Source organism: Typopeltis vanoorti, chromosome 16 (genome assembly GCF_054136105.1).
Source record: "Typopeltis vanoorti isolate ZY-2024b chromosome 16, IOZ_Tvanoo_1.0, whole genome shotgun sequence".
Lineage (NCBI taxonomy): Eukaryota > Metazoa > Arthropoda > Arachnida > Uropygi > Thelyphonidae > Typopeltis > Typopeltis vanoorti.
Genome location: NC_143564.1, coordinates 28,561,156 through 28,583,433, shown reverse-complemented (window position 1 = coordinate 28,583,433; position 22,278 = coordinate 28,561,156). Strand labels below are relative to the sequence as shown.

General features: G+C 36.0%; 1 protein-coding gene across 1 annotated transcript in view; it reads left to right on the top strand.

Moving 5' to 3' along the window:
- Mdh2 (malate dehydrogenase 2) overlaps positions 1-22,278 on the top strand; it is a 137,747-nt gene that overhangs the window by 57,303 nt on the left and 58,166 nt on the right. The window contains exons 3-4 of the mRNA XM_090406025.1: positions 5,141-5,308; positions 17,194-17,319. Coding sequence (XP_090262151.1) covers positions 5,141-5,308; positions 17,194-17,319 — 294 coding nt within the window. The remainder of the gene's footprint in view (positions 1-5,140; positions 5,309-17,193; positions 17,320-22,278) is intronic.

The following is a 22,278-nucleotide window of genomic DNA, read 5'->3' as shown; positions in this document are numbered from 1 at the left end:
ATAGATTCAGTTCTAATTTTTTAGGAAATGACAATGTAAACTCAATTATTAATTATAAAAACTTTAATAACTACCTATATTTCAGAAAGTTACATTGCCATCTTCAGGGGATCACAAAACCATGATATGTACACACAGGTACTCGCATTAAGCAAATGAGGGTGAAGAAAGGCAACTGAAATCATTCTTTAAGTCCAAAATAGTGGGCTTAATTGGATTGTCTTGGCCATTGACTATCTTCAATGTATGCTTCCCAAATTTGTTGAGGTTTGGGAAGTTTTTCAGAGCTGAGGCTGATTCAAGGAATAATCTTTCGTACTTGTACTTGCTGTGGTGTAATAAAGTGGCCTTCTTCCAGCGTATTCTGTGGTGAGAGTCAAATGTGTGTTCAGCAAGTCCCAAGTGACTGTATTGGTGGAACCAGATGTAGTCCTTGTATTTGGATATCTTGATATTGGCTGTTCTGCCTGTGTGGCCATAGTAGGATAGGTTGCAACTGCAAGGGACCTGGTATACTCCATGTAGGTCTAGGGGAAGTGGCTGGTCTTTGGTGGAGTGAATAAGAGATGCCAATTTCTTATGTGGTTTGTAACTAGTTGTGAGACCATATTTTCTTAGGATTGTTGTTAGTTTTTCGGATGTATCCTGGATATATGGAATGGTGATAGATTCAGTTCTAATTTTTTAGGAAATGACAATGTAAACTCAATTATTAATTATAAAAACTTTAATAACTACCTATATTTCAGAAAGTTACATTGCCATCTTCAGGGGATCACAAAACCATGATATGTACACACAGGTACTCGCATTAAGCAAATGAGGGTGAAGAAAGGCAACTGAAATCATTCTTTAAGTCCAAAATAGTGGGCTTAATTGGATTGTCTTGGCCATTGACTATCTTCAATGTATGCTTCCCAAATTTGTTGAGGTTTGGGAAGTTTTTCAGAGCTGAGGCTGATTCAAGGAATAATCTTTCGTACTTGTACTTGCTGTGGTGTAATAAAGTGGCCTTCTTCCAGCGTATTCTGTGGTGAGAGTCAAATGTGTGTTCAGCAAATCCTGAGTGGCTGTATTGGTGGAACTGGATGTAGTCCTTGTGTTTGGATAACCTAATATTGTCTGTCCTGCCTGTTTGGCCATAGTAGAATAGTTTGCAATAGGGATCCCAGATACATTGGAGAAAAATACGGGACACTTATGACTGAGGGTGAAAGTTTAGTATGCGCATCCATCACATATGCCAGTCTTACAAAATGATTATAACTTTCCAAGTGTGTTCGTGGTAAGAGTTACTATGCACACACTTTACTAAGTACAAATAGTAAATCCAATTGTTAGGCTGCATATTTTCATTAAGCCACTTTAAGTTGCATTCAAATGGTTGTTTACTTACTATTATAGATACAAAATAGATTGTTAATACAGTAATGCTCTTCTCACCTGACAACATTCTTATTAATCAATCAGTCTTGCTCGCTCTTGCAATACTTTTCTGAAGAATGAATTTCGTAAAGTGCGGGACAATCCCGTATTTTACGGGACGTTTGGGATCCCTAGTTTGCAAGTGCAAGGGACCTGGTATACTCTAGGTAGGCTCATTGTCAGGGAACTCGCAACTACTTCTGGCAATCTATTCCACTCGTTCACTACTCTCCAAGCATGCACACCCTTACTAACCAGTCTTACACAACTTCCATCGGTGATCTCTCTCTAATAGTGCTCTCTCTCTCTCGATAAATTTATTTTCTATCAGTCTTGTAGAACCTCTGTAGTAGCTTACAAGTTTCTATCATGTTTCTCTCTTTTCCACCTATCAGCTAAACTTGACAACCCACATACCTTCAATTGGTCCTTAGAGATCTATCACCAGCTTGGTCACTTGTCCTCTGGATCTTCATTTTGCCGCTGAATACAGGAGAAGAAAATTTTCAAATCACAATTGATAAGGTTAGAAGTGGGAATAATGTCTACTTTTGATCATATTTAGTGAAATGTTGAGATTATATTCTAGTTTATTTTTGCCTATATAAAATAAGGATGAAAATATGAATATAATTTCTTAAGTATTTGATTTAGCAACTGCATGCAGGTTATTCTTCTTAGGGTCGCTTATTGAGCAGGATGCAGCAGTGTTTTGCTAAGGGAAGATGGTTATGACAACAGAAATAGATCAAGGTTATTTAGAGGAGAATCTTTAGTATTGTGATCAGCATTCATTATGGCAAAATTATAGAGAATTTTACTGTGTTGAAGTATAACTTGAATACAAACCAAACTAATTACTCAGTATTTCAACCTTCATATCACTGTCATTTGGAGTGTGCACGTGCGCGCGCACACACACACACACACACACACACACACACACACACACACACACACACAATGATTTATCTGGATTTTAGCAAACTTTTAAGATATCACACATACAAATGTAGTGATTTAAAATGTGCTAATAGAGATGATCACTAAGTGAGATGGGTAGAAAATTTATTGGCAGATGACAGGGAGTAGTGTTAGAGGAGAGTCTTTAGAATTGTGATCATTATGGAGACACCTACTGTTGGAGTATAACTTTAGCATAAACCAAACTAATCAGCGTTTTAAACTTCGCATCACAGTAATTTAAGTGTGCACACATGCACATGTATATAATACACAGACAGAAATAAATTGCATTTCAATACTTATCAATGTACTAAAGTATTACTAATTGGTCAACTGTTGACTTTACTAACTTTGACCTCTGGGTGAAAAAACAAACATGTTTTTTTTTTAATTTTTTTTTTTTACAAAAAAAACATGCAAACCCATCAAAAGCTAGACAACTTCTTTAATAGGTAGTTGGAGAATATTTCATATAGTATCTGCTATGTGGATTGATTGTAGGCCATTCATATTCTTGATATTTTCATCCCATCACGTCATAGCTCTGGAGATTAGGGTGGTTAATTAGAACCTGTATTTTAAATTTGTTCTAATATAAGGTTTGGGAATGACAAAGAATGCATGCCTTTCTGCTCATCTATGTATCTAGGACACAATCATTGAGCTTGGTTTGTGTTGAAATTATTACTTTTATATCAGCATGCTTGCAGTCTTTAGAATTTTGCCATATTGAATTCAAAGAGCCAGGCTCCTAAGTATGAAGTTCTTCATTGGTTAATACATTCATAAATGATTTAAGAAACAGTAACATTAAAATTTCAGTTTTCTCATTATGTCAAGCTCGATAGAGTAGTTTGGACAACCCAAATTCTTTATAAGGTGATTTTAAAATATTGAAAAAATAGGGTTATCAGAACAAGATTTTTACAGTAAGACAAAATAGTTTATGGAAATAAGAATATGTGTTTAAGTTCTGTAGATCTGAACAAGGTATATGATATGTTGCCAAGAGTATTTATGTAGTGCCAATGGAACTTAACTCCAAACAGTATATAGTCTTTATAGTGTGAACATCATAAATATTCAGACTTTGACATTTGAATATAACCTTGAATGTTTTTTTTTATTGTTTATCAACAATTTGAAGCTTTCAGGCTCTATCCATTCTGGTTAATGAATTTTTATTTTGTGGTCATCCTTCACAACTTTTTAGTAGCTTTGTACTAGTCTTTCATAGCTAGTACTTCTTAGTACTAGCTATGTACCTATGTGTAGGTTATTCAATCTTTGGTACCATGGTAGAAAGTCAAGGAGAAAGAAGAATCTTGTTGAAATTGGATTTGAAGACTAGTAGATTCCATTCTTTAGAAAATACATAGGAGGGGAGATTGTTCCAAAATATAACAGTAGATGAGAAAGAAATTTTTTTCTGTAGGTTTGAAATCTGATTAGCTGCTGCATGTTTTTTTTAACAGATTCAAGGAAAGCCAGGTAATTACTATTCATCAGAATTGTTTGTAGAAAATACAAGCAGAAACTGAATGTTTGCATAAGAGAAATGTGATCATTAGCCTAATTGCTTTTTTCTGTACTGAGTCAATGATTTTAGATAGCTGCTAAGTGTACTGTCCGAAATTACGAACAGTATTCAGTGGATGGATGGATTCACATCTGTATACTTAATAGCTTTTCAGAGATATTATTGTCTTTGGTGTTGTCAAAAGTCAGAACTGGAAGAAAAAGGTTCTTGAAGAAATTTGATAGGATTCAACATTACTACCATTGAAATTAACAAGGTTTATTGGAACCTTATTGTAAGAATGATTTGGAAATCAGAATTTAAGGAGTTGTCGAAGTTGATATTTTGGAACTTTTGATTTTTGTAGATTTGTCAAATGCAAAAAAAGTTATGATGTTTACTGTCATCAGTTTAAATTAATAGAATTATTAATGCTGCTTAATAATTTACTGAAATAGTTCTTTCTGTTATGTACTTTATTGCACTTTGATAGCTATCACACACACACACTGAGGGGATCTTTCCCCTAGCATCTATGCCTCTCCCCCCCCCCCCCCCCCGAGTTCTGGGCTGGTAAGACAAAAAACGTGACATAACCATTTCAAATTTTGGCTTATCGTTTTATATATAGAGTGTGTGTGTGTATATTTTTTTTTTTTTTTTTTTTTTTTCCCCTTCCCCTGACAGGATTGAGTAATGTAATTGCTCTATTGCTGTGTGTTTAACTTGCCTATTTTGATTACTAGAATTTTTTTTTTTTTTTTTTTTGTCGAATCACTACTACTACTTTTCATATTATATTTTCTTTCATATATTCATCAAGATTGAGTTCTTTTCAGGTGCTGTTCTTCCAAAGTTACTTTTAAAATTTGTAAGAATTCGATTGCTGAAAGTTCATATTTTCAAATAGTTTGGGATTCTAATAAATTTTTATTTATGATTACTCATTTAATTATTCATTTTGTTGTGTGAATCTGATCCACACACAACAGAATGTAATAATAAGTTATTACATTATTATGAACTGCCTCTTATTTAGTAGAAAATATATGGTATATGTATTAAATTTTATTCATGCTACATCATTAAATCTTGTAAAATACTCAAAGATTTGTCATTTGCTTAAGCTTTTTTCTTTGCATGTCTGTAATTGTCATCTTTAGATTATTTTATAATTGATATATTTGCAGAAATGATTTATGTGATATTTATTTATTTATTTATTTGTAGTCATCACTTGAAAATGCTGATGTAGTTCTTATTCCTGCTGGTGTGCCAAGAAAACCAGGAATGACTAGAGATGATCTTTTTAACACAAATGCTTCCATAGTCCAAACTCTTACAGATGCCTGTGCTAGAGTTTGTCCAAAAGCCATGATTTGTATTATTGCAAATCCTGTATGTTGAATAATCTTATATCTTAAATGTTGAGAAATCTAGTTTTCTGTTTAAAAATTAATGTAATTGTCCTGTTTTACACTAAATGTTAAGAATTCCCATTTGATAAAAACAAGATATAAAATTGTAGTCAGAGGATGTCTGAAGAAAGCAATATCTGCATCCCTGCATACATGGGAATTAAATGGATGAATAAATTTAAAGCAAGAGCTGCATAAAAATAGAATGATGTGGATTCAGTAGCAGGAGAATAATGACGAGGCTCAGGAGCACCATAAAGAGAAGGCTAGAAGAGTGATTGCTACAGTGAGTGAGACAAAATTGGATTATGAAAAGAACTGAACTGAAGAGGCAGAGTGAAATCAATAGAATTTTATTGCTATATAGCAAGTAAAAGGAAAAATGATCATGGAAGAATAACCCTAGTTAATGCAGGTGGTAAGAAGGTTTCGGATACTAGAAATAACTGAACTGTTAAGTGTTCATTCACTTAAGTAAGATCTACTGTTGGGTACACTCATTAGCCCACTTGATGCAGAAGGCAAGAATAAAGGGAAATTAATTAGGAGTATTGAAGATATTATAGGAGCTGGATTTGAGTACAGCATTTAGATTGGGTGGTGTTTATGTTAGTATATTTTTTGTTTTGGTTTTGTAAACGGCACTTGCGATGTGCCATTATTGATATTATTATTGTCAAAATAAAATGTAAACTATTTGAAAATTGATGTACTTACCAGATCCTGATAGTTGTGTTACTTGCAATCCTTTTTATTGTAATTTAAAATTATTGTGTTGTTTTTTGAAAAGACATTCTCGTTATGCTAATGGAGACGTTGTGTCAGCCGTTATACCTAACTTCTTGCTTGCCACTTACATGGAATGCGCATGCTCATCGAGAAGTTTGATGGGTGATGGACAGTTGACAGAGAGAGCATTCGGTATCAAAGTATCAAGGTAAACAAGAGAGAGCTAATGGAAGTTTAAGAACTCATGCCGGACGAAGTTTTTTTAGTTTTATGTGTTAGTTGGAAGAATATTACTAGAAGATTCCGAAAAGGAATCTTCTAGTAATACTGTATATGTAGTAATATTATATTAATACGTAGTAATATCGTAGAACTGCGAGTCTTTAAACTGGACGAGTTGAGACTGTCGACAAGTATTTAGTAAATAAAAGAGGATATTGCAGTCGATGTTCTAATTGAATGTTCAAGGAAACTGATTGGAAAGTTTCATGTTTTAAGGACGCTGGATCTATTTGTTATTTCTACTTTAAAAGGTGATGGAATTAGCTCAACTTAGATATGTTGTTTATGAAGTAGTAGAAGAAACTGTTTTTTTCTCTAGTACAGTAAATTGTGCATCAAATAGAACTGCAAGAGGTAAGAATGTTTGTACTTCAGTGAGACAGGTGGAATAATACTGTGTTCTATATAAGGGAGGAAAAAAGGATCCTATGGAAAAGAAGAAGAAAATTTTATATTTTTGGAAAAGGCTCTAACCAAAAAAATTGACTATGAACATTTTGCTAATTGTGAAAACAAGGTGTTTAGTCTGGTAGACATGATTAAGTACATGCTAAACAATCCAGTAATAGAATGGGTGATTTTAATATTTTTGGATAAAAAAAAATCTAAAGTGTAGATTTATTTTAGAAGACCTTGGATCCAGTATTTTGTAGTTATGTAATATAAATGTATATTTTTTGTATTTGTTCTTGAGTCAGTGATTTTCCGGATTCTAAAAGAAAAAGCTAAAAGTCATTGCATTAATCAGAATTGAGTCTTTGTATAATAATAAACACTCGGAATGAAAAAATCTTTATAGAGACGATATCTAATCTCGAAATAGTGGGATATCTGCATGGGTGCTGAAGGAATGTGCACGGTTGTTCAGCACCAAAAAAGAGAAAAGCGGTTTTATCAGTAGGAAAGGTCATGACATCAGTGTTTTGGGATGCTAAAGGCATTTTGTTTATTAATTATCTTGAAAAGGGTAAAATAATAACCAGGGAATATTATTCCGATCTTTTAACCAGTAGACGAAAAATTCTCTGTGGATTTCCAGATTATAACCTAATTTGATGATATTAGATTCTGTAGTCTGTAGGTTCAAAATCAACCATCGACTTCTTTCCAAGCCGTAGGTGAGGTACCTGTTCATAGGAAAGGACCTCCCAGTAATAGTACTGGCCCTTTTCATTCTTCCTCTTTTCTTTGCTTTTCTTCACATATTTTTCACTCTACATCTCCTGAGTTTTTTCTCATTATCCTGTCTTCCAGACTACCATCACTGGGATTCACTGCCTTATCACTGTGTGGTGTGATCTGCAGACATCTGAAAAGGAGGATCCTGGTAGTCTTTCACTATTTGGCCTCTGCTTTGAGCAGAGATTGGGCATCCATGTGTGACTCCTTGGTGGGTTGGGAGCATTTGGTGCTGAACCAAATCCCACTCAAGCATGAATTCTTCATACTGAATCGTTTCACAGGCCCTAACAAAGTCTCAACCAAGTATTGATACATTGATACACCTTTCGACAACAGAAGCAAGAAACAAAGGGGTATAGAAGGCTGGTAGGTTCTCCCAGAACAGTATAGAAACTCGCCCCATAAAACACTCAATTCCTGTAGAGGAGTAATCAGAGTGGGATCTTCTAGATCTTCCTAACGAGGAGATATGCTTTGAGCTGAAATATCGGGGTGGGGGGTGACAGGTGTGAGATGCATCATGATTCGTAAGGATGGCCACATGTTTCCAACCAGAAACATCATCCTTACATTTGATATTCCAACATCCATTAAAGGTGTGTCTCAGTTGTTCTGTTTTGATCCACTAAGACGCATTAAATGCTATTAATACGGACATGCCCAGACTGACTGGTAAGTAAAGAGCATAATAACCAATCTTGCTCTGCCAAGAATGCTAAAATGGGTAAGCTTTCAGGAAGATCACCCAGCATACTCCCGTGCATCTTAGCAGTGGAAAGATGAGAAAAAAATACAAAAAATAAAAATAGAACAGCACATATCATTTCAGGATGCATGAAGAAAGTTAGCTACCACTATGCCTGCTCTGAGATCTTATGCTGAGAAGGTAACAGTGAAGAAAATGTCACCAGCAACTCAAACTCACATGTCTATTCCACCATTCGATAATATCACCATATCTTAACTTTATGATCATCACTGTTTCTCTGTTGAGTGCATCAATCACACGATTCCCCCCCCCCTGACCCTTCCACAGGGGAAAAAAAAATGGATACTTCATTTTCCACTGAAAGTAACTTGAACTTACCCAGTGATCCTGACACATCTGATGTATTGAATATTTTTCCAGAGGAAGAGGAGGACACTGGTCATCCACACTTCCCCCAAAACTAATGAGAAATATAAACGTGATATGGGTTTGGACTATTTGGTCCATTTAGAAACATGTATAAAAGATGCTTTCCTGGCACAAGGACATGTGGTTTCAATATTCTGTGACATGGAAAAAGCCTATGATACAGCATGTAGATATGTCACATTAAAGGACATGTTTAATCTTGGTATGTGGAAGTACCTTCCTGTTTTCATTGAGAACTTTGGCCAGCCATGCGTTCCAAGTCTGAGTAGGTATCACGTTATCTTGACCCTATCTTCAAGAAAAGGGGGGGTTCTTCAAACTGTCTTAAGTGTGACCATCTTCACTATTAAAGTGAAGATTGTCACTGAACGGTTACTGAACAGCTTCCTCCCATAGTAGGCAGTTGTCTTTATGTCAATGATTTCACAATTTACTGTCACTCTTGCAACATGTGGGTCATTGACAGACAACTTCAAGCAATTGATCATGTCTCTTCTTGGGCTCATTGTCATCGGTTCAGGTTATGTGCTGGAAAAAAAAAATCTGTGTACACTGCTGGAAACAAACTCTCCACCCTGATCCTGATTTAAGAACGGACAAGCTAATATCCCTATAGTTCCAGAGGCCAAGTGTGTGGGACTCATCTTTGATAGAAAACTCACTTTATTTACACACATTCATCATTTTTGGGATAAGTGCAAAAAGACATTGAACATCCTCCACACTCTATCCTCTACCAAATGGGGTGTTGATCAATGTTTCTTGCTCTCCATTTATCTTGCACTTGTATGTTCAAAGCTTGATTATGAGTCCCAGGTTTACAGTTCTGCAAGCAAGAGCATTCTCCAATGGTTGGACCTGGTCCATCATCAAGGTACCCAATTTTTTTGCAATATCATCTGTTCAAAGCCTTTATGTTGAATCAAATGTGAATCCCCTCTATCAGTTGAGCAAAAATGTCTTAATTATGCCCTAAAAATAGTCCCTTTCAGATCATCCATGAACTAGTTTCTTTTCTCTATCACACATCCAGACTGCCATCAGTCATTTTGATATGCACGTTAAAGAGGCTATGGAAGCTATTGGCATGAGTGCTGACTACATTACCCACACCAAAGAAAATGGCATTCCTCCATAGCAGGCTTGCACCACATCCCATAACTTCTAACTTTTTTAACTACAAAAGTCTCATACACCCTCATCTGTCTATCTTCAATTGTTCAATGCACACAGAGCAGCTCACTCTGATTTCTTGCCCATCTGTACTGATGGTTCAAGATCAGAGATCTCTGTTGGCTGCGCTATGTGTTCCCTTGCATTACAATCTCTAACCAGATCCCATCTGATTGCAGTAACTATACAGCAGAATTTCTTGCTATTCAGCTTACATTTGTGCATATCATAGAAAACTCCTACCCAGAAGTATATGCTTTATACATCATCAGTTAATTTTGATGTTCAGTTGTGTTGGATTCCCAACCACATTGGAATTAAGAGAAATGACATGGCAGATGCAACTGCTAGTTCAGTTCATACTTTCTCGACCTACTGTTTGAGGTGCCTTATACTGTGATTAATGAGGTAGGAATTGATTGAGCGTGACCTTTTTTTATATTAGGCGCAATTAAAGAAATTCAATGCAGATATAATATTGCCTTCCTCCATGAATTAGTCATTATTATTATTTTATGACATTTCATAGAGATTCATTGTGGGAGACCCAAATTAACTATTATACACACAAATCCTATCACATCCTTGAATCCATTCACTGTCAGGGAACTTGCAGCCAGTTCTGGCACTCTATTCCATTCACTCCCCACTCTCCATGCAAAAGATCTGGCCTGCACACCCCTACTAATCGCACTCTCACACGACTTCCATAGATGGCCCCCTAGTTCTTTGACTAATTGTCATATATTGAAAAATTTCGCTTGCATAATACCTTTAATATCTTAAGTTTCTGTCATGCCTCCTCTTTTCCACCTATCCTCTAAACTGCGTGCCCACAAACCTTCAACCTATCCTTGTAGGGAGTATTTCACAGACATGCCACCATCTTGGTAACTCATTTCTCAATCCTCTCTACCACCTCTTGGTTCCCAAGAAACCCAGGTGATCAAATCTGTGCACAGTAATCAAGATGTTGCAGAATCCTTGTTAGTGTGTATTTCAACATCCAAGTAATCCTTTGAGCTATTTTACCAATTTTTACAATATGCCCTCTAAAATTCAACTCTTTGTCCACCATTATCCCCAAGTCCCTCGCCTCATCAATTTCCTGCAAACCAGTACCATCGATATGATACACCATATGCAACCTTTTCAACCCAAAGTGCATAATCTTTGCATTTTGCAACATTAAATTGACAGTCATTATCCTTTGCCCACATAGCCAATTTATTTAGATCATCCTATAGGATTTCTACATTGCTGTTATCAACTATTGCTCTCCCCAGTTTTGCATCATCAGCAAATAACTGAATATTCCCCCCCCCTTAAACTTTACCTATTATCACTGATATATACAAATTAAAGAGTAGTGACCCTAGTACCAAACCCTGAGGTACTCCACTGGTCACCATCATTCTCCTAGATTCCACTGCACCATGTACTGCTCTCTGATGTCTGTCCATCAGCCCCCCACCCCTCTTCCCCATATATGCTATTAGCCTCATATCCATTCCCATTTGCTCCAGTTTTTGTAATAGTTTTCTGTGTGGTATTCTATCAGAGGTTTTGGCAAAGTCGAGCAGTATCATGGTGTAGCCATTACCTTTATCCAATTCTGCTGTCACTTTATTATAAAATGTGAATAAGTTACTAAGACAGACCTATCCCTTTACAAAGCGATGCTGCTCACTATAGAGCATGGCATCATCAGTCCACTGTTGTAGTTTACCTTTCACCAACTTTTCCAATACTTTAATAACCACTCCTGATATATTAATTGGTCTGTAGTTTGCTGCCTCTGTCCTGCAGCCATCTTTATGCAATGGTACTATCTTAATCTCTTTCCATTCCTTTTGAACTCTGCCAGAGCTGACTTAGATTGAACAACTTACTCAGAGGCAATGCCAATTCTCTTGACCTTCACATAGTACACGGGCTGATATGCCATCTAGTCCTACTACTGTGTTCATGTTCATATTTTTTATTACTGAACACCTCCTGTTTATTCATCTACCTCAATGTTGATATGCATCTCTGTAGCATTAATTGTGAAATCACACCTGGATGATACACCTTTGCAAAATGATCACTCAAGCACAACTATTTCTTTTGGTTCCTCCTGCCATGAGCATTGTTTACAGTCATGCTACCATACTCATTTTTCTTCTTTCTTTGCTACATAATGAAAAACTCTTGGATTTACTTTGGCCTGTTTGGCAATTCTCTCTCATACTCTGATTTGGCCTTCTACTAGTTCCCCTTCTTGCTTGCACTTTGTACTGTTCATGAGCATGCTGATCATGTTTTTTCAGCTTTTGCTTTTTATCCCTAGTCATCCACTTGATAATGCTACTCTCAAGAAGCAATCTCTGACCACCCATGCACTGCTGACATTCTGGAACTGTTAAAACACTGGTTCATTGGCCCCGCTCTTTATGTTCTTCAAATGAACTATTACAGAAAGAATTACAATATATTATTTCCACTTTTTTATCTAACAGTTATAAGAATTCTTTCATCCAAAAGAGCTTTGAGCAATTTTGGTATCTCTACTTCATCAAATACAGAAAAAAATAACTGTTATTCTTATCCCTTGTGTGCAAGGCATTAGTGAACACAGAGCAAAAGTTTTAAAACTACTAAATTTTTGTTGCCTTTTGTCCCATCAAAAAAATCTCCACCTTTCCCGCTTCTCCAAAGGACAAGCTTCCAGATCTCAATTATCCAGGCGTCTACCAGATTCCTTGTTCTTGTGGGTTATCATCTTATTTTGGACAAACAGGAAGATCTGCTTTCATTCAGCTGGAAGAATACAAGTTTTATATTCAGTACCTTGAACCTGAATAGTCTGGACTTGTGGAGCATGCCATCAACACTAGACAGAGTTCATTGTAATAAGACAAAAGTCCTTCACAAAAGTCAGTTTATCATGGGGAATGGTTTTATAAAGAAACATGAAACTTTACTTCATTCTCCTAACTTAAAAACATATCCAATGGTCTAAGTCTTTCAACTTTGTGGGAGATAATACTTTTTAAATCAGCTAATTCAACTGTGTGCATGTGTTAGTGTTATATATTTATTTATTTATTTAATTATTTATTTATTTTATTTTTATTTTATTTATTTTTAATAAGTTAGGAAATTTAATTACTTTTTTTAGTTATCTTGCATTAGTTACTTAGTTGGCATGTTTTTTTTTTTTTTTTTTTTTTGCCTTTGTTGTCAGTTATTGTTTGATTAGCTTTTTACATGTACTGAAGATGCCTTTGAAACTTAGACAAAAATTATACTAATAAAATAATATTTTACATGAGTTTATTCCAATATTATAATTTATTTAAGCTATTATCAGATCCAACACCCTCAAACCCCTTGTCCCCCTCTATAGCATGTTGTTTCATGTAATTATCCCTTAGCAACTGTATAAATCCCACTTCCATCTCTTCATACTCCCTTTCCTTCTTCTAGTCAATGTCCCCATAGTTAAAATCTCTCATAATACTTGTTCGGTCTACGCTCATTGTGCTAATCTGCCGATACATGTGGCATCTTCATCTTTCTGAGGATGCCCTCAGTCTATAGCAGCATCCCACAATGCATTTTTGTCCTTTTGCCTGAAATGAACCATCTCCCTCAGACCTAAAATCCTCTTTCTTTAACTTCTAATTTTGTTGTTGTAATTCTTCAGCTATCATCAGCAATATCCCACCTTCTGTCCTGTTCCTTTTATCCTTCCTGAAATACATTACCCTTTACATTCTATCCCGGTAACTATATTATTTTTCAGTCAACCAGGTTTCACTGATGCCTATCATTTTTGGCCAAGTCGAGCTGACCAATGCCAAAAACTCCTCACTCTTCTTGCATTTGTGTACATGCATTTCAACATCCCTTTGTACCCATAATTATCCTTGTGTAATGTTATTATCAACCCATTCAAATCGAAAACCTGTGAAATCCCATTCGGCATTGCATAATCATTGCTGTACACATGCTCATTTATCACAAGGGTGGCCAGACACATGCTTGATTTCATCCTCCCTAATATCTAGTTTCCTTGGTTTGCACTAATACACTCAACAACACTTTCTCCAAAACCATTTAAATGTAGTCCATCAGGGATATATATGTCCTATCCACCATCAAATTTAGTCAGTACATCAGTAAACTGCACACCATTCCTCCTGCACAATCTTCTCATTAGCAATCATGGCTTCTTCTCAGTTCTGTCCTAACATACCAAGACAACAGACTCACAATCTTCCCTTTCTTACTCTTCATTTTTGCTTCTTTTAACAACTCTTTCTTGCATATTTCCCACCTTTCAAAGCATTTGTGCCTACCGAAACAATTAGTTTGTTCCATTCTTTCTTCTGCAAACTTAAAGCTTCACTAACATCCTTTATCATTGTACCTGAGAAACATGCTTTTGTCACTGAATCCCCATACAGTACTATCTCTTTTCTCAGTTTCTCGCACTTTTATGCTTTTCCTATTCAATTTTTATTTTATTCTCTGTTGTACCACACGCCAATGATTTCTCCAGTTGCTTGAGCTCATATTTTGTCCTGTGAAGGAGTCTGCATGAGTGTTCAATTTCTTTCCTCTCTAGCATCTCATCCACATTATTAATTTCAACCACTTCCTTCAACTCTCATTTGTATTTTGTGCACTATCATTCACTGCTTCTGTTACATTCTCCCCAACACTTTGATGATCCTGCCTGACATCCTTATTATCAGTCACTTCATTTTTTGCGATTCGCATTTCTTATACTTGCTTACAAAACATTTCTGACAAATATTTTCTCCTTTCTCACTCTCATACCACAAACCTTTCACTCTCAGCAACAAATATATTAAACACATCCTGCACATTTTATGTCAGTCAGATGTCTTGGTCACCATTTTTCTTGTACACATTAGCATCATAATGAATCATGTTTCTTAAAGTATATCACTTAATAATAGTTTACTGAACAACACCACTTAACATATAACAGTATCACTAATATTACTTAAAATAATGACTTAGCTGAGCAACATGTGTACAACATCCACTACTAAGGACAATACTCAAAACTCCGTTATCATCAGAAATAAATTTTCTGGCATCCTGGATAATCACTCATTCAAGATCAGCAGTGTTATCCTCGTCAGTTTCCTTTTTTTCTAATGTCCTCTGATGTTTTGCTTTAATTTCCTCCTCAAAATTTTCATTATGGTATTGGCAACAGCCATCAATGGATGCAAACACTTCATGGAATCTAATGTGCTTCACACCTAATGGGACATAATTTTCCCTATCAGCCATATCCATGATTGAATGCTTAAAACCACACTGAATCAAAATTTGAATGGTCTCGTTGCTTATTCCTAGCTGGCCTGGTTGGTCAAGTTGTTAGTATACCCACTCTCCAATCAACAGACTGTGGGTTCAAATCCCATCATGGGTATGAGTGTTTGTGATTATCTTTAGGTGGGAGATGAATTTCATCACCCAGTATGAGACCATTGCTCTGCTCGTTGGAGGTCTGAAATGGCTTGAAAAAGTTTCATGTTTGGTCTCTAGAGCAGCATTTCTGGACTATGTAAAAAATACATTTAAAAAAATGTGTGTGGGTTATGTAAAATTGATCAAAATAGAAAAACATATATTCTTAGCCCACCTACAATATAAAATATAGTATAGGTTTGCTAATCACCTTTCATGGCTGGGAGCAACAACCTGTCAGCCATAAACTGTTGCTTGTAAAAGATTAACTTTTTGCACCCACCTTAGCAGTTGTCAAGAACCAGTAAAATGTTTCAAATTTTGGTTGTAATTCCATGTCCCAACTCATCCCAGCTAACAGCTTTTGTTTATTAGTTTCTTCCATAGTATAACACTGTTACATGATCCATTGCATTCTTTGATTTAAACAGTGCAGCATATTTTTAATATAGAGAGCCATTTGATGTGGTATGATAAAATAGCTCTGCTTAGTCAATATTGCAGGTGTCATCGGCACTAAATTTTTGAATTTTTCTGGCATTTCATGTTAGAGGTCTGGCCTAGTTAAACACACATTTTGTCTCAAATAAATGAAGTAAACTCTTTGTATATTCTCATTTGTTTTTGTTCTTCTAGACTTGTCCCAATAAAATGGTTACCCCCCCCGAGTTAACCAGAATCTACTGTGCTGCCATTTGTTGACAATACATGCATTTGGCAAGGTGCCACATGATAAGCCGATATTTACATTACAGCACATAGTTTTAGATGTTGGGTTAGTGAATTGGATTGCAGGTTGGCTGTCTGATAGATATCAGAGTAGTATATGGGGGAGCAGTGTCAAGGAAGCAGAAGGTTACAAGTGGGGTTCCACAAGGTTCAGAACCTGCACAGTTTAAGTTTTATATCAATGACATTTGTCAGTGAATTGCAGAGAGATATTCAGTTGTTTGCAGATGTCAAGTGGAAAGGGTTATTAGTTATAGTGTAGATGTGGTAAAATACTTCAGGAAGATTTTAATATGCTGTGCAGATGGGCAAATGAATGGGGATGTCAATTTAATTTAACTAAATATCAAGGCTTGAAGTTAGAATGCATCGATGGGAGGCTGTATACTCTGGTGATGGGGCTGTACTAGAAGAAGTGGGGAGAGGCATGGGATCTTGGAGTGATGATTTATAGAAACTTGAAGCTCAGAAGTTATAATGGCGAAGGTAGCCCAGAGGATTGCTGCAATACTGAGAATGATGCTGACAAGCAGAGATAGAAGAGTTGTGTTTCCATTGTATAAAGCCCTGATCAGACCACATTAGGACTATCGTGTTCAGATTTGATCTTCAGGATTTGAAATGGATAAATTAACCTTGGAAATAGCAGAGGCAGATAACAAAAATATCAGGACTATACAACATTAGTTATGAGGATAGACTGGGGGAATGTGGACTGCAAAGTTTGGTAGGTAAAAAAAGAAAAGGTGATATGACTGAGACATTTAAATTGTTGAAGTGTAGTTGCAGGGTTGACGCTGGGGAGTTCATTCGTATAGTAGAATGGGACAGGAGCAAGGAAAAAGGTCATTCCTGGAAGTTGTGAAAGGAAGTGATCAACAAGAAGATGAGGAATGATTTCTTTGCATGGAGGATGGTTAAATCATGGAATGTGTTGCTCGATAGGATGGCGAGAGCACAAATAGTGAATGAGTTTAAGGAGTGAAATGATAGTCATTATGTTGTTTAGGATTGATGTCTCACAATGACATTTGGGAATCCATGGAGGTCCTGAATAATGGTAATAATAATTCTAATCTCTAAATTGACTTTTTAATTATAAAGGTTTTAATTTAATTGAATTGAATTTGTTGTAGGTGAATTCAACAGTACCCATAGCCTCAGAGGTGTTCAAGAAAAGAGGAGTTTATGACCCAAACAGAATCTTTGGGGTTACAACATTAGATGTCGTTAGAGCTAATGCTTTTGTGGCTGCAGCAAAGGTAAGTTGCTCTTTTCATGAACCATGTCATAATGACTAAAATGACCAAAAAAGTCTTTGGAATTGTATATACAATAACTTCTGTTTAAGTTATTGTATATACTTTTAGTAATACAATAACTTAAACAGAAGTCTGATATTTCAGTATACTATTTAATCCATAGGCTCATATTTTTTATTAAGGGATAATAATAATTTTTTTCATTTATTTTGAGTATAAAATGCATCCTCACTGATCATTTAGTATCATGGCTTCCTTTTGATTGATAAAATATTTTGATTTTAGTTAAAATGTCAATTTTATATTAAATGTTTTAATGTTGATCACAATTTTAATATTTTAAAAAACTAGTGTGTATTGTTATCTTTCATTGTTTAGATTTCTTGCTTGCATTTTCTTTTTAAATAGACATCAGTTTTGAGTTTGATAAAAAGAACTAATAACAAACGTCTCACTGAACATTCATTTATACACACAATCCTAACAATGCAAAAATTATTGAATTGTTACGTCTTACAAGTATAAGTTTATGGTATATTTAAATAAAGTATACATTAACACAGTTATGCTGGATTGCTTGGAAAAACTCCTGCTGCTACCTTCACCTTCTGTTGGTCAAGAGATTACACTTTGCCTCACCACAAGTTCGTGTGTCATAAAGAAATAAATCTATTTCTTTGGAATATATTAGGAAACAACAATAATGAGAATATTATATTTTGTTGGTATGTTCAAATTGCTAAAAGGTGTAAATAAGTAAATCCACATTAACGAGCCATTTAAGAATGACAAATATAAGGGAGAGAAATGAACAGGTATGAATAGAAATGCTTTCTTTACTGACATATGAATTTGTGACAGATTATGTGTGTGTGTGTGTTCCATAAGTTGTTGGGGTTAAGTGAAGAACATGTAATCTTATGAACTCTAGGCATGAACATATGTGATGGATATAATTAAAAAAAAAAAACTTGCGGAGAGGGGAAAAGTTTTGTTTGCAAAATATAAATAACTAATCAGTAATGAACTGTGGCTGTATATGTTGGTAGTTCAGTAAAGTAACTAGGAATGGGCTATAATCTAGTGAATTTAATAATGTTCATCAGGTGATTTATCTAGGCATGGCAGGAATACATGTGGGATGATGTAGCAACAAATCATCATCATCGTACAATTTCTTGTGCTTGTTATATTTATTTCTATGTTTTATTCTCAGGTCTGGGTTAGTCTCGAGGGGGTGGAAAGAGGGGAAAATAGTTCCACTGCATAAAGGTGGTTCCAAGACTGCTGTTGTAAATTACCGACCTATTAGCATATCAGGAATCATTGTCAAGGTCTTAGAGAAATTAGTCAAGAAAAGAATACAGGATTGGATAGATGAAAATGGGATATTGTATGGGGGACAACATGTTTTGTGAAGGGTAGATCATGCCTCAGTTACTTGCTCATGTTTTATAACACAGTGACGGCTGAACTGGATATGGGTAATGGGTTTACAGTGATACTACTGGACCTTGCCAAGGCTTTTGATAGAATACCACATGGAACCCTAATCAGTAAACTGGAGCAGATGGGGATAGATATAGGGTTGGTGAGATGGATAGGAGGGTGGTTGAAGGAGAGATACCAGAGAGTGGTTTATTCAGGAGTGGAGTCTAAAAGACAGCTTGTGACTAGTGGAGTGCCGCAGGGCTCTGTTCTTGGACCACTGCTTTTCAATTTGTTCATCAATGATGTAGAAAAGGATTTGAGAGGAAGTGTTCACTTGTTTGCTGATGATGCAAAGTTGGGTAGAGCAATTATGAGTACACAGGATGTCAAAATTTTACAGGATGATTTGGATAGTTTGGATGTCAATTTAATGTGCCAAAGTGTAAGGTTATGCACTTTGGGGTGAAAAGAACAGCAGCAGTATATCGCATTGGTGGAACTGTACTCCAGGAGATTGATGAGGCCAGGGATTTGGGAGTGTTGGTGGATAGGGAGTTGAAGTTTAGGGGGCACATTGCAAAAGTAACTAAAATAGCCCACCAAATCACTTGGCTTCTGAAAAATACTTTAACATGCAGAGACGAACAAGTTGTTGTTCCTCTGTATCGAGCCTTGATAAGACCCCATCTGGACTTCTGTGCCCAGCTATGGCACCAGGGTTTCTTCATGATGGGGAGGAAGTGGAGAGGATCCAGAGACGAGTGACCAAGATGATAGCAGGTCTGTGGAATGAACCTTATGAGAATAGGTTGAAGATTTGTGGGTTACAGAAATTGGTCGATAGGCGAAGGAGGGGTGATATGATTGAGACATTCAAATTACTGAAGGGTTTCTATAAGATTGATCCAGAAGATATTTTTGAAAATATGACTGGTGGTGGGAGGACTAGAGGCCATGCATGGAAGCTGGGCAAGATCGTGGTTGACAAGGGTGTTAAGAGCTAGGTTTTTTACTTGGAGAGTGGTGAATGAGTGGAATAAGCTTCCAGAGTCTGTTGTGGGTGCTACGACCGTGAATGAGTTCAAGGCAAGGTATGATAGATACTGTGTGAATGTCGAATAGTTGTTCTTGACATGATGTTAGGGCCTCCCTCGAAGAGTCTGTTGACTCCTTGGAGTTGCCCGGAACAATAATAATAATAATTTGCATTTTGCTTTGTTTACTAAGAATTTTCGTTTATTCAAAGTATGCACTTTTTGCATAGTAACATACATAATTTCCAATCATCATCAAAATTATCCACCCTTTCATGAATCTGATGTTTATAACATTTAAAAAAAAAAAAATTTTTTTTTTTAGCGAATCTTCTTTCCAATCAATAATCGATATTGATATCTTGCATATGATAGTGTTTTGTTGGAGATTGGCATATACAATGCACTTCTTTAAAATGTTCTTTTTTCCATGGGGGGGGAAGCATCTCCAGAGAGACACTATACAGCAGAAGTAAGAAAACAAGTAGTTTTATTGTTTCATTAAATACAGTACATAATTAGCCTGTACACCCCCTGAGGATGTACAGGATAATTATTGATAGTACTACATGAAAAAGTTACACCGTTACTAACTTCTGATCAACAATTTTCCTCCAAATTAATCTTATCTGTCAAGATTCCAATATTATCAGAACTTATAATTCAGTCTTTTGAGGCTTTTACCACATATTTTCTGCAAATTTTCATTTGCAGAAAATATGTGGTAACAATTGTTTATAATGCAGTCATTGGGTGCAAAAAATAAACAATTTATATAAACGCAAATTTTCTAAAGCAGTAAAGATGTGTGTATACATCTTCCAGGGATGACCTCTTGTTCTCCTACCATTTTATGAAAAACCTTTTCAATATTGATCCTATATCAACTTGTACATCTCTATCATATCACACCTGTTCTGCCTATCCACTAGACTTTGTAAATTGCATCTTCTCAACCCTTCCTCATATTCAACATTCCAGAGATCAGAAACTACCTTAGTCGGTTGCCTTTGAACCCTTTCCAACATCTCTTCATCCTTTCGAAAACCAGGTGACCAAATCTATTCACAGTAGTCCATGTGTGGCCTAATCAGAGCGTTATACAATGGAACAAGAAGCCCCTTACTTCAAGTCATTGTCCTCTGCATCATTCCCAGAATTAGTTGTGTTGACCTCACAATTTTTCCAATGTGTCCCCTAAATTTGAAATCCTTATCCAAAGATGGGATGTAGATTAAATTCTACATCCCATCTTTGTTGCCCAAATTTTAAAACCTTACATTTTGCAACACTGAACTGGCATCCCCATTCTCTCAATCTATTCAAGTCTTCTTGTAAGGCCACAACATCTTCTCTACTCTTCATAGTTTGTTGAAACTTCATCTGCAATATCCAGATGATGCAAAGTTTCGACATTTGGATGGGGATATCACAGAATATCCCCATCCAAATCTTCGCCAATATCATTAACATACACGTTAAATAGCAATAGCCCTAAAACAGACACCTGAAGCACAGCACTAGCGACTTTCCTCTTCCGGGATATTGCTCCCCCATACACAACTTGCTGATACCTGTCAAATAGCCAATCTCTGATCCAGTGCACTAAAATCCACTTCACAATGAAGTGGATTTTAGTGCATTGGGTTGGAAGCTAATGACTGTCTGCCCTTACTGGATACACTAATCACATGGCTTCCAGATAGTTCCTTATCTTTTTCTGTATATAGAACACCCACACATACAGGGAGATATTTGCACAAATAGTCACACCATCATCCTATTTGTTCCAATGAATGCTCTTATTGCTGAACTCACTCACCTTCTTAGCCAATGGCTATAACTCCATCGGATAGAAAAAATACTAAATGCTCCCCAGAAATCCCCTCCATTGCTTACACACAAGACTGCAGCGAAACTGTTAGCATTCCATACATTCAAGGCACATCTGAAAAGATATCTAGAGTCCTCAGTGAATATTAGCTATGCACCATATTTAAACTGTATGTTGAATTGGCAACTCTCATCCATTCATCTAAGGACAAACTATCTTTATCACATCCAGGAGTTTATGAAGTGCCCTGTTCTTGTGACCGCGATTACTATGGACAGACAGGAAGAACTGTTGATATCCAGCACTATTGTTATGGCAAGTTGTGTTTAGCAGACAATGCCTTGGATACCACTTCACACGGGATCAATTGGAAGAAAACAAAAGTGCTACATAGAAGTCTTTATAAATCAGAGAGATTGTTTTTGGAATCAACAGAAGCTTTAAAACATACTTCAAATCTCAACAAGTATGGATGTATAAATTTACCAAAAATCAGGGAAATAGTCATTTTGAGATCTAATTAATATTATTATTGTTATTATTATTATTACCTGACACCTCCAGGGAGTCTAATGACTCATCGAGGGAGGGCATCTGCTCTATAACTATCCCAACCACACCAACGCCATCTACTGTCCACCACTAGTATTTTCACAGACA